This window comes from Larimichthys crocea, chromosome XI, assembly GCF_000972845.2.
Source record: "Larimichthys crocea isolate SSNF chromosome XI, L_crocea_2.0, whole genome shotgun sequence".
In the NCBI taxonomy this organism is placed as follows: Eukaryota; Metazoa; Chordata; class Actinopteri; family Sciaenidae; genus Larimichthys; species Larimichthys crocea.
In genome coordinates, this window is record NC_040021.1 from 20,975,588 (window position 1) to 20,988,936 (window position 13,349).

The following is a 13,349-nucleotide window of genomic DNA, read 5'->3' on the forward strand; positions in this document are numbered from 1 at the left end:
AAAATACCACCCCCCTCCTCTCTCTCTCTCTCTCTCTCTCTCTCTCTCTCTCTCTCTCTCTCTCTCTCAGCTCTCGTTAGCGTCCCGGGCTAGCTGCTGTATGTACTTTAAGGTGCCTGTGGGCGTCGGACAGGGAAACAACTGCGCAGTCTTTCACACGGTTTGTTCACCACTCTCAACATTACAGTTCGTGCTCCAGCTTGTTATGTCTCCGTGGAAGTGTGTACAGGATAATTTGAGTTGTGTTTAAGTGTAAATATTGTTATAATAAAGCACGAGCGCGTAGTTTATTGCGCTTATTTACACACTTGTGTGTCTCGCGCCGTGAAGCCGCGGTGTAAAATAATAAAATGATGTGTTCAGGTGTCATTAGGAAAAAATACGCATATATTTGAACAAACGCATTAAATAAAGAGTAACTGTTTTTTTTTTTTATTTAAACTTGTGTCCATTCATTCATTTGCAACAGGTCAGGTGGCACCATGGATGACAACAGCCACAATGTCTCCAATGTAAAGGTCGCTGTTCGTGTGCGACCAATGAACAGGAGAGGTGAGTGCAATGTCACACAAACCTTGTGACAAGTCACTTTATAGCAGTTCTGACTCGGACCATACAGTCAAGCATTAGTGTGTTTTTCCAGCTCCAAATGAAAGAAAGATTCATCAACACTGCATCTCTCTCTCTGTTTGTGAAGTCAGGGTGAATTAGTAGTTTTCTCCAAACAATAGAGGCTTCATTCCTGTGTTTTCCAGGGTTGCTTTTCCCCCCCGTCAGGCTCTGAAAAGGTCTGTTTTGCCCCTCTTTTGGAAAAGGTTTTGGCCAGAGGGCTGTAGGAGTGGAAATGGAAAAACATGAGAAGGGATAGTGACATCACATCCTTACAGAAAAGGGACTATAATGCATGAACGGTGACACTTTCACTCACTTTAACATGTCTGTTAAAAGACTCTGTCAAACTGCCTCAAACTTACCTTTAATTGAGTCCAATGTGTCACCGTTTTAATCGGGTTGTTAAAGTTAGTAATATGCCTTTCAAAATCAAGTGTAGCAATGGAAAATGTGATGACACACGTGCCTCAATTCCTGCTCTGACAAGACGTTACAGCGCTGTCTCCGCCTTTAAAAAACCTTCGACTGTAGGTAGGAATGAGGAAGAGGAGCGGCGACCCCGCTTTTCCTTTCTGTAGCGAGGGAGCAGTGAATTGGTTGTAATGTTTGCACAGGCGAGTCCTGGATGAATCACCATCAATAAAACTATTTCCTGCCTCTCCATGTTGGACAGTTTGTGTTATGATCACGAGGAACTGGCACACACACACACACACACTGTATGCCACCTGTTGTTTCTTATGAAAGTGGTGTCACTGACTACAGAGGAGAGTTATGAAATCGAGTGCATACATGCTCTTTAAACTGTTTTAACAGTGTGTTACGATGCTTTTGCAAAAGCAGTTTTGTTCACTGCACGTTTCACGTCTTTGTTTAGGTCTGAGAATGAATACATTAAGCCTAACTCTTGTCAACAGCCCTGTACTGCAGGGCAAAGCATATTTTCCATGTTATCATTTTCACACCGACTTCTGTTCCAATCCAGAGAAAGAGCTGAAGACAAAATGTGTGGTGGAGATGGAGGGGAACCAGACAGTTCTGCATCCGGCCATCACCAGCATGAACAAAGGAGACCCTCGGTAAGCTGCAACACACGTAATCAGGTTAAACCATAATCATGCAACTTCAAGAGGCTTAGTTTTATTTTGCATTTGGATATTATTTCCTATTTTTTCGCTTCCCCCTTAGCAGGGGCTAATCTGTCCACAGTGTGGTCACCGTGGGAATTGACATTATTATTTGTTTGGCATAGTCTCTTGTTCATGAAACATGTTTAGACACTGAAGACAAAGTTTAGGACTTGAACCTAACCTCAGACTTGTTGGTGTTGGTCTGATGGCTCTGTTGACACATAACCTCAGACTTGTTGGTGTTGGTCTGATGGCTCTGTTGACACATGAGCATAGTAGCTGTTGTGATTTTATCCGTCGTGTTTCTAGGATTCTTTGTCCATTTTGGCATGAAAGTTAAGCAAGTTCATTTTTGACCTCTGAAATAGAAGTTTGACTCCCAATTCAAGGTCCACTTACTAGCTTTTTCTGAGGCTTGGACCATATCACACAGTCTTCATCAGGGGATGTGAATATGCATGAAAATCGATTATGGAAGTATGGTATGGTATTATTTTACCCCCCTGTTTTTGCAACACTCTTTTAAATGCATTTTTAATATTTTTTCACATTTTCTATTAAGCCTCCTGAGATAGGATGGCAACAAGACAGAACCACTACTTGGAATTTAAGTTCTATACATTGGGGGGTTGATGTTTTGTTTTGTTTTGTATACATGGCCATGCCCTGTAGCACACCAGGTAGCAGCGTGTACAGTGCGTGAAGGTCCTGATGAAATACCAGGAAAAAATGTGTTCATAGGAATTCCAGTATAGGAGTTCCCTCAGGATTACTGGCAGAAGAGGTCATGCAGACTCTAACCAGCCCATCAGGTTATCTCAAATCTTACCATCGCCCCACCCATCCTCCTTCTATTACTCCTTTCCATTCTTCCTCCTCCTTCCTCCTTCCTGCATCAGACCTCTCTTTACAAAGGGTGTGTCTGTTCCAGCTCAGCGCTGCTCAGGTAGCAGCACTGAGCTGTAAATACTCAGATTCAAGACTCAGAACATGAGTTACAATTTATAAGTCCAGTCGGTGTGGAGATTTGTCTTTGTTCGTTACTATAATTTTAGTGCAGTGTATCAACACATGCCACCGGGCCACGTGTTGTATGTCTCCCATGTACATTTGTTGTTGACCAAGCAGTCCAGTCCTCTCTCCTCCTTGCAGGCAGGGAGTCAGAGCTGCATAGGTAGATGCTCTCTGGAGGTTTTGGCCCCTTCTCAAGTTACCTAGTTCAGTAAATAAGCCTCGGGGCAATTCCCTCCAGAGTAACAATCTTTTTCTTTGTAGAAAGAGAGTCTCATATTTCATAGGTATCCTATGCATTTTTTATTTTTTTTTGGCATGTGTGTGTCTCTTCTGCCCCGACACGCTTCAGCTGAGGTATGCTTACCCTTTGGGGGCTCAGTGTGAACAGGTTTTACAGGCTCAGTGCAACACAGACAAGCACTTCACAGTAAGCAGAAACACACAGATTTTTTTAACAGCAGCAGGTATTTTTAACTAGTGAGCATCAGTTTCTGTGTTAAGGCACTCTTGATTAGTTTCCCAGGAGACTGTGTTCTATTATGAGCATAATCAGTGTTACAGAAAGGGGTTGTTTGTTGGAGGATCATTCACTAGCCAATTCCACAAGGTTTCTGCTTAGTCAGCTCGCTGCCCGACAGGTTTAACAGAATTGCAGCATGAGCCCTCAGGGGGTGTTGATATGTTACGGCCTTCCCTTGGTAGCTGCAGCCAGGAATACAGCTGTGGCTGTCAGACCCTCAAGATGGTAGAGATTAATAAATCCTTGGGTCTGCTTTTATAACCGTGGAGCCCACCGATAGTCAGCAGGCTTGTAAAACTATAGTTTCATGGATCCCATTTTTATTACACACGCAATAAACAGACCCTGAATTGTTGCAGGAATATTTATCAGGCTCTGCAGAATAATGTTTAGAAAAAGGCTTTCTTATCTAAACCCGGCTTTGATAAGAAGCCCACTTTTTTTATCTGTTTCTGCAATCGCAAAGATTTGCTTGTTGTATATCCTGACTTTGAGAACTTGCACAGAATCTGTAATGTTTGTGATCATCCACCCAGGGCTTTGTATTATCAGACCGCTTAAATCTGGAATAGTTGTGTAGGCTTACATGTTGCTGGTCACAGACTTGCTGACCTACCGTCCTCCTCCCTCTCCTTTATAGTGACTCCTTGGAGCTGTGAGGCTCTGCCAGTTATCTCAGGAATGTCCTCGCCGGCCCAGGAGAGGACAGGACTTAATGTTGCTCTTTCATGGACCAGCCAAGCCAACATAGGGAGGCCTTGTTTCATTACAGCCCCCCCATGTGTGTGGCCATGACTAAATTTGCAGTCTTTTTTTTTTTTTCTTCTTCTTCTTTAACCCCAAATTGATATTTCTGCCTGAGTGAAGACTGTGTGTTTTGAGTTATGTTTGGTACCTCAGTTCAAAGGAGGTGTCCCTGGAGACTCTGTGCCCATGTTCAAGTATGATTGATTTTACCATAACAAACATAACAATCTGTGTTTCTCACAGTTTGGGTGGCCAACTCAAATAGATTTGCCAAAAGGATTAAGTGTTTTTGTAGTTCGTATGACTGTGTGGAAATGTCTCTGAACATGAAGATTTCTTAAAATCACAGCCAGAACGGTGAGTTTATGGACAAGTTTTAGTTAGCTGGTGTTATTAATCAAGTGTAGTTTGCAGCCCAGCCCCACCCCTCAGTAACCAACAAACACATTTTCACCTTGTGGGATACACAGTCTCCAGTTTTGGCTCAGTTTTTTGTCTCCACCATCTGCTGTCCATTTAGCTGCTAAATACTGCACTATGTTCAATCACAAGCCCAAATTTAGCTGGTTACTAACTTTGTCTGTCTGCTGTATGGCGCAAGGCAGAGAGCGAACAGTAGGTTCTTCTTGCTAAAAACAGATGCCTGCTGTGGCTGAAAATGTTCCCAGAGTGAAGAAAAAAAGACGATGGGAAAGTCAAAACAATGAGCTTAGAGAAGCTAAAACATTTCATAGAAAGAAGGCACCCTTTCCTCATACATGTAATACGTGGGCCATAATTAATATAGAAATATTGATTATAGCTGCTTCAAAAGAACAGAATTGTGTTTTTACCAGCGCAGTGTGATTAGTACTGGTGTATGTATGGTGGTGTATTGAATATATGTAATTATTAAACCACAAAATCTAATTTTCATGTGTTAAACTGAACCTACACCTTCAGCTTAAACCAGATCACACTCTAACATGAATGCCACCCTGCTGACGGACAACACCGCAGAGCCTAGAACATGTTTTGATAATTAAATTTGACGTTTGCTCGCCGGAATGTGATAATGTGCTGACTGATGCATGGGATGTTGTTGTTGGCTGCACTGGGTTGAACCTAAAACGTAGTGACTGTGCTTTAAAAGTGCTCCGGTAAGAATGCAGAGATTTAGTCTCGGCCCAGGTCTCAGGGACACTGGAAGGCTCTGAGAAAGTCACATTCCCCACTTCATTCGCAGTGAGCCAAAGAGGATTAGTCACCTTGACAGATTTTTAAGCCCTCGCCACGATTAAAACACCTTTGACTCTGTATCCTTGAAACTCTCCCTCCTTACTCCACTGACTTTGACCTGGAGTTGTGTCAGAGCTCCAGTATTCGCTAGCTCTGCTGTTTCTGTGTTTCAGGGTTGTTCGCTGTACTTTTCTGATCTGCCACAGAACAGTTAGTGAACATCAAGTATCTATTAAGACACAATAAGTCACAGCGTCGTCACTCATCCAGTGAGACGTACAGCACCGGTGCAGGCCGGAGCAATGTTAAAGGGCGGATTATGAGATGATGTGGCAGATTAATAGACTTTTAAGGGAGGATACCTGATATGACTCATTCAGATCAAGAGGGGAAATGCCTTTCCAACAAAAAGTCATGTCATCTGGCTTAGATTCTTGTAACTAACCAGTGAACAAACCAGTCTTTCTCCTCTGTTTGCTTCATTAGTTATAATCGACTGCCTAGAGGCAGAAAACTGTTTTTTTCCCCCAGAGAAGCACAAGATAGATATAAATCTGCAAAGTAGTTTTATTTTTAATAAATACACGTACATCATCTTATTCCAGAGCCATCTGACAACCAACTAAAATGAGCTTGTGACCTAAAGGTTGGGAACCAGCGGCCTACTGGTTAGAGAAGCAGTCTTATGTCCTAAAGGTCGATGACCATCTGGGAACATGTTAGTGGGTGACAATGAAGAAGTAATCCTAACCTTACTTTAACAGCTACTACCCGGACTGCTTCCAGGTGTGAATGTGTGAAAGTGAAGTGCTAGTTTTGCTGAATCAGGACTCAGCTGACTTTAAGTGAATATTGAAAAGGCCTCGGGGCTCTTGCTTTGCTTTGCCTACAAACGTTCCTTTAGCTTTGCTCTGAATCTTTTTAAAGGTGCGTCTTATCTAGAATGTCAGATGAATGAACGCTGCCATGGTGTTGCTGTGTGATGAATATTTTCACATGTTCTCGCCTTGTGAAGTTCCCTCTAGTGTGTAAATCCCACAGGCCTGTGATAGAGAGGCAGGAAAATTTTAAATAGTGTTTAGCTTGGTCGACATGTTCATGTTTATTTTAACATCAATTGTTTACTGATATTTTTGTTTCTTCTTCTTCTCTCTGTTACATTCAGGAGTCAGCCGAAGGTGAGTGGCGAATCAAACTTAACAAAGTTAAATGACATAACGATGATCTTTTCATTGTAAACATTTGATAATTGAATATAACTCTCTTGTATCTTCTCTTCAGGTTTTTGCCTATGACCACTGCTTCTGGTCGATGGATGAATCTCAGAAAGACAAGTTTGCAGGTTAGCACGTTGACACAGTGGGTCTGTTTTTAGCTTCATGTAACATCCCCGCTCGGTGACTCATCGCTTTAACTTATCTCCCGACAGAATGTTTCCTGATATTCTGAACTATTTATGGAGTCGAAAGAGAAAGAAGGGCGAGATGAAGAGTTATACATTGTTTACCTCCGGCTTAGTTCTGTGGTCCTGTATATTGCAGAGGGGGTGAACAAAACTATTGCCAGGGGGTTTCTTCACACACAGTGTGAGAGGTATAAATAGTTCAGCAGCCCGTGTCAGATGTATTGAATCAGAACAAAAATCCCATCATGTCTATTCTGAGCATGATGGGAGAGGGAGAGCAGTAAGTCATGTTTGGATATGAAGAACTGCAGACAAGTGTTTTTCTCTTTCTAAACTTCTCTTGGAAGTATAGTTTAATGTTGCACTCTGTACTTTGAGATGTTAAAGTGTGTTTTTTTTCTGATGTGTGTGCAGGCCAGGATGTAGTGTTCCAGTGCCTTGGGGACAGTCTGCTGGACAACGCCTTCATGGGCTACAACGCCTGCATCTTTGCTTATGGACAGACGGGTGAGATTCAAACATTTTATGGCTCCTAGTTAATACTAATAGAAGTATAGTATAATAGTAGCACCGTGTTAATGTTGTGCTTGAAGTATGTTAAGTTCAGTGAAGGCACACTCACACATACATATACATCTAAATGTTCCAAGCCTTTAGATGAACGGTTATGTTATACCATAAATTCTCATGTGTTCTAATAATAGTGATTGGCCTTAATTTGTCCATGCTGGCTAACACAGGCCAGGAGAACACATTAAGAGTGCTGAGAAAATGGTTCACATGCTAAATTCAGTATAATTTTACATAGTATAATTTACATTTCCACAGAACTAATTTCATCAGTACAACCTTGGAGTCATGTACTCCTGAACAGCTACACCCAACGAAACTAAATATATTTTCACATCTTTAAAAGCCTGCCTATAAATGATTCATGGTGGCTTAATATTGTTTGAGAAGAAAAGGCATAGATGAACACCTGACACGAGTCTCTCGTTTACAAAGGGTAAACACAGAGGAGGTTTTAAATGAGAAATAAAGTCCTGTCTCTAATATTAGAATATGTCCCAAATAAAGCTTCTTTTTGCCACTGTTAAATCGAAAACTGGAGATGTTGAATCAACTCTCTGGACATTGTGGAGGTGGCAGTTTATGGTTCAATTGAATTTAACTGCAGAGAGGTATTTCTAATAATGTGTGATCACCATGGACATGTAAATCAGTCTAAAAAGCAAACAATTGAGTGTATAGTGTGACTTTTTTTTCCTTTTTATTTAAACTGACATTAGCCTCAATGACAGCTTCTGTCTAACAGTTAACATAAGTACTGGCTGTGTTCTGTTCACTTGAGCCTTTTCCATGGCCCAATTATTATTGTGCAAATTAGCATGACTTACAGGGACATTTAAATGACTCTGAGCAATTAGTTCACACACACACACACACACACACACACACACACACACACACATTCAAATGTCCCCTTTGCTGTGTTGTACCATTTAAGAAGACATGTACTCCAGACTGGTGGTTGCCATTGTTGAATATTGATATAAACAATCTTGGTTCTCTAAGCAGGAGCAGCTCCTGTATACCTTTTTGACACGCAAACCTTTTCTATCCATAAACTTTACTTTTAACAAAGCACACTGTCATTCACATGGAGAGCCAACATATGAATTTCATCAGAAATCATCATCAGACTCAGTTTAAACAAGAAGTTTAATTTGTTTGTTTTTTTGAATTGAGGGTGTTTCATCTGAATCTCACACACACTTATTTTTCCATCTTATTCCAGAGTGTTAATTCATCCTCGTTGCATTTTCATGAAAGCTTATGAGGTGTTGTGGTACATCATTTTATTTATAGTCATGCGTACAGCAGAATCATTAGCAGTGCTCTCCGGAGTATTAATTTATTTTATGATTTAGCTTTTTTTTTTTTTATCTCTCACTTGCTTCAACAGCTCCAAATCACTAAGATCTGTCATTTTCTCCACAGAAAGAAACGTGTACATGAATAGACTGTTTTTAATGTTAAATAGGACATTACATGCTTGATTGGTTTTCTGCTTTATATTTGGATTTGTAAACTATAACTGTTTGTTTGTGTGTGTGTGTGTGTGTCTGCAGGTTCTGGGAAGTCGTACACCATGATGGGCTCGGCGGAGCAGCCCGGTCTGATCCCTCGGCTCTGCAGCTCCCTGTTCAGCAGGACTGTGCAGGAGGCCCAGGAGGGGGAGAGCTTCACTGTGGAGGTCTCCTTCATGGAGATTTACAACGAGAAGGTCCGAGACCTGCTCGACCCCAAAGGGTGAGGAGCTGTACATGCGCAGGTCCCTGCAGTCATTAGATAAGTATATTTGGGAGTAGGACTGAAGGGATGCAGCATTAATAACTGTCTTCTCTCTGTAGAAGTCGACAAGCACTGAGAGTGAGAGAACACAGCGTTTTTGGGCCTTATGTCGATGGCCTGTCTCGCCTGGCAGTGGCCAGCTACAAGGTACTGTATTTCTAAAATACTTCATGAACTATGTCTGTTTGTCTTTTGCTTTCATCACGTTGTGCTGCCAAGGGAACCAAGATATTTCATAAAGTGCGGGTACAAGATGTTTGTTTGTTTATTGTTTGTTTGTTTGTGTGTCTGTGTCTCTGACAGGACATTGAGTCTCTGATGTCAGAGGGAAATAAATCTCGCACGGTGGCGGCAACGAATATGAATGAAGAGAGCAGCAGATCCCACGCTGTGTTCAACATCATCCTCACACACACACTCATGGACCTAAAGTCCGGGGTAAGACACACTCACACACACATTTAGCAGGATCGTAACAATGCTTTTTAACTTACTAACTAACTAACTAACCTTTACGTAAAATGTCCATTGACACACTTTATTATACATACTTATAATACTGTATACTGTATGTTGCTCTTTGATGATGATTTCTGGTTTTACGTTCTGTTTTATGATTGAAAAGTACCGGACACTCAATATTACATCGTGTTTTTAAGTCAACCTCTGCCCAATAAATGCAGAGATCTTCAATTTTACTTTGAGCGGAAAAGATGGAGTGATTTTTAGAAGTAAAGTTTAACATCATCGTGTGTGTGTTTCTGTGTCTGCTCCAGACGAGTGGAGAGAAGGTGAGCAAGCTGAGTCTGGTGGATCTGGCTGGCAGCGAGCGGGCAGCCAAGACGGGAGCGGCGGGGGAACGTCTGAAAGAAGGGAGCAACATCAATAAGTGAGTCGCCAGAACAGAAAATAAATAAATGGCACAACACTAAAGACCTGACCCTCAACCATCCATTTTTTTTTGCTTGAGAAAGCTAAATTACGTGGCCAGGCAGAAGGGTTGTGTTTGTTTTCACTACTACAGTCAGTGGTTTTTGGTTTATCTCACTGGCTTATCTTTTCTTTCTGCTAGACAGAAGGTCATTTCTCTTATATACTACCGACTAACATAAAGAGAAACATATTTACACTACACACGCCCCCGTGAGCCTGAAACCTTATCAGCCAAGACTGCCTTGATGATTTGCGTTTTCTTTTTTGTTGTTGTTCTGTTACATTCTCCATAATCCATCCATAATACTTCCCTCCCTTCTCTCTATTTATTTCCCTCTTGATCCCCACCCCCCCTCATGTCTTTCTCTTTTTGCCCCCCCCCTGCAGGTCTCTCAGCACTCTGGGTTTAGTCATCTCGGCCTTGGCTGACCAGGGAGCAGGGAAGAACAAGAATAAGTTTGTTCCCTACAGAGACTCTGTGCTCACCTGGCTGCTCAAGGTACACAAAGAAAAATAACAAACCCTGTTTCATATGGATAGTCATTTCTGTCTGCACGCCCACATTATTGCACAACAGGGTACGAGTACAATATGAATTATTTAAATCTAAAGAAACTGGACTTTAAAGGCTCTGCAGAATTAATTTTCTTTTCTTTTTTTATTCCGCCCATTTCAAAGCTCTGCTGATTATTTTTTTCATTAGCTCTGCTCTATTGCAAAGAGGCTCCTTTTGCCAAGTTTGAGTTTTTAATTTTCGGTTTTTAAATGAGCGTTTCATTTGGCTCCGTGTAGCATTGTAATGGTGTTAAATGTAGCCTAGCAGAAATCCTGATCCCCCTCACACAGCATGCTCATAAATTAGACACTGCTCACACATTTAGTAATTCTTAATAAACCTAAGTAGTGGGTGCAGTCTGAGATTTGTCTCCGAGGTTTTGTGATCGTCACTGACGTAAAAGCCGTGTTTCTACCTGCAGGACAGCCTGGGAGGGAACAGCCGCACGGCCATGGTCGCCACCATCAGCCCTGCCGCAGACAACTACGACGAGACGCTGTCCACCCTGCGTTACGCTGACAGGGCCAAGAGCATCGTCAACCACGCCGTCGTCAACGAAGACCCCAACGCCAGGATCATCCGAGAGCTCCGGGAGGAAGTGGAGAAACTGAGGGAGCAGCTTACCGAGGCTGAGGTTCGGATCGCTTTAACCTCTGCAAACTTTGTAAATAACCTGGTGATATGTGGAGAGTGTGACACCACTTCTGTCAATCTCAGTCTATGAAGGCCCCCGAGCTGAAGGAGCGGCTGGAGGAGTCTGAGAAACTAATTCAAGAAATGACGGTCACCTGGGAGGATAAACTCAGGAAGACTGAGGCTATTGCACAGGTAACACACAAACACACACACAAACACACAAACACACACACACACACACACACACACACACACACACACACACACTGTTACTCCTGCAGAGAGCAATGGTTTAAAAAAAAACGTATTCTTGTTATATTTATAGAGAACTTCATAAACTTTGTCCACTCAATAAACACACTTAAACTGAGGAGGTGAAGTTAAAATGTGAGTCATTATCAGCTGATTTTTATTCTGCTCATTCAGTTCATCTTCAACTTTTATTCATTCATTTTCAGCTCAGCTCCTTTTTTTTTGACCCTCTTTCATCAAGCAGCTAAAGGTTAGAATAATCATCGAATCAGTCCGTGTATTAAATCTTAAATATGTTTCTTGCAGGAGCGTCAGAGGCAGCTGGAGAGTCTGGGCATTTCCCTGCAGTCCTCTGGGATCCGAGTGGTGGACGACAAGTGTTTCCTGGTCAACCTCAACGCCGACCCCGCCCTCAACGAGCTGCTGGTGTACTACCTAAAGGTACAGTACCGGACACACACAGCCCAGTGCTGCTTACTGTACCGTGTACACATGTTCTGTAACAGTGCGTTCTGTGTCCAGGAACACACTCGTGTGGGCTCAGCCAACTCGCAGGACATCCAGCTGTGCGGCATGGCCATCCAAGCTGAGCACTGTGTCATCGACATCACAGAAAGCGACGGCGTGATGCTCACTCCTCACCGCAACGCTCGGTATGTACCCTGAATCCTCACCTCAACAGCACCGCAAGCCATGTATGACTGATCGATGTAACTTCATGGAGAACCTCTCTGTGCACCACTGACTTTGCTTTCTCATATTTTTTTAATAGCACAACACTGAGAAATTATTCCTGCTCAGCACGCCTGACACTACAGGATAAAAATACTTAAATGTCAAGTTTATCCTAAAAAGGCGTCTTGGAGGAGGATTTTCAAACTGTGCTATTGGATGTTCTATGTTTCATGTTACTCTTCATTTCCCCTCCATTTTAGCTCATTGTTTTAGTTCCATCTCATGGCTCTCATCTTCTATGTCATCATAGATAGCTGTTTGTTTGCTAACAAGCGTGCCGTAAAGCCTTCATGACGTGAATACAGCATGTCAGCGTCGTGTTTACAGCTTGTTTTGTGGCTCCCAAGTTGCCAAAAAGTGCTGCTTTAAGTAAACGTCTGGAAAGGTTTGGGAATATCAACAAGTTTCACAAACGGCTCAGCAAATGACGAAATGATAACTTAAATTTCTTCTTGAGTTTCCAATAGCATAGTGAAATTTCTTGATATCTTTGCAGAAAAGAAACTGAAGAATAAATAAGAACTGATATTCAGTGCTCAAGAAACAATTTGGTCAGTAACAAAAATGTATTAACCAGATCTGTGTAACAAAGTATCGGGAAGACGTCATTGGAAACCAAAATCAAATCGATACATACAGGCCAGGTGATTGGAGGAACCATCTTAATCTTATTTACGCTAACCTGTTTAGCAGCCGCCATTGTTGTTTTTGAGGAACTGGTCACTTCTCACATGTACCTATTTATACCTTATCAACTGCCTGTAGTTCCTCAAAACGCCGTTTGGTCGGACACAAGCTCATTCTTGCGTGATCTTGTGTTTTTGTAATCTTGTGACTCCTTGCAAGGTTATTAAGTTCCAGCACTGTACACCAACCTGTTGCTGTCCAATCCAGTCAAAATTACCAGAAATCTATAAACAGTATATTAAACGTTCATAGAAATTCTCTGGCAAACCTGTTTTTTCAGCTTTGCAGCGACTCCAGTCTCATCTTTTCTCATCTCGAATGTTGTCTCATGTTGTGTAAATCTTCTTTCTCCACCTGTAGAACATGTGTGAATGGTTCTGCAGTCACCAATCCAGTCCAGATTCATCACGGTGACCGCATCCTGTGGGGAAACAACCACTTCTTCAGGTCTGTTTCACCTGCAGAGTGTTGAATCTGCATCTGTGTGCCATTTGATTTCTAAACACCATCCGAGTTTATTTACATGTGATCACAAACTCTTCTTTGTGT

The 13,349-nt window shown here is 42.1% G+C and overlaps 1 protein-coding gene across 4 annotated transcripts in view; it reads left to right on the forward strand.

Annotated features, from left to right (window-relative positions):
* LOC104927233 (kinesin-like protein KIF13B) overlaps positions 1 to 13,349 on the forward strand; it is a 34,218-nt gene that overhangs the window by 601 nt on the left and 20,268 nt on the right. For all 4 annotated transcript variants that reach the window (XM_019267733.2, XM_019267734.2, XM_027283936.1 and 1 more), the window contains 16 exons: positions 71 to 160; positions 470 to 552; positions 1,598 to 1,691; positions 6,407 to 6,419; positions 6,523 to 6,583; positions 7,061 to 7,153; positions 8,779 to 8,959; positions 9,061 to 9,148; positions 9,305 to 9,439; positions 9,778 to 9,890; positions 10,322 to 10,433; positions 10,912 to 11,124; positions 11,208 to 11,318; positions 11,685 to 11,819; positions 11,901 to 12,031; positions 13,161 to 13,247. In XM_019267733.2, the coding sequence (XP_019123278.2) occupies positions 483 to 552; positions 1,598 to 1,691; positions 6,407 to 6,419; positions 6,523 to 6,583; positions 7,061 to 7,153; positions 8,779 to 8,959; positions 9,061 to 9,148; positions 9,305 to 9,439; positions 9,778 to 9,890; positions 10,322 to 10,433; positions 10,912 to 11,124; positions 11,208 to 11,318; positions 11,685 to 11,819; positions 11,901 to 12,031; positions 13,161 to 13,247 (1,637 nt within the window). In that variant the 5' untranslated portion in view covers positions 71 to 160; positions 470 to 482. The remainder of the gene's footprint in view (positions 1 to 70; positions 161 to 469; positions 553 to 1,597; positions 1,692 to 6,406; positions 6,420 to 6,522; positions 6,584 to 7,060; positions 7,154 to 8,778; positions 8,960 to 9,060; positions 9,149 to 9,304; positions 9,440 to 9,777; positions 9,891 to 10,321; positions 10,434 to 10,911; positions 11,125 to 11,207; positions 11,319 to 11,684; positions 11,820 to 11,900; positions 12,032 to 13,160; positions 13,248 to 13,349) is intronic.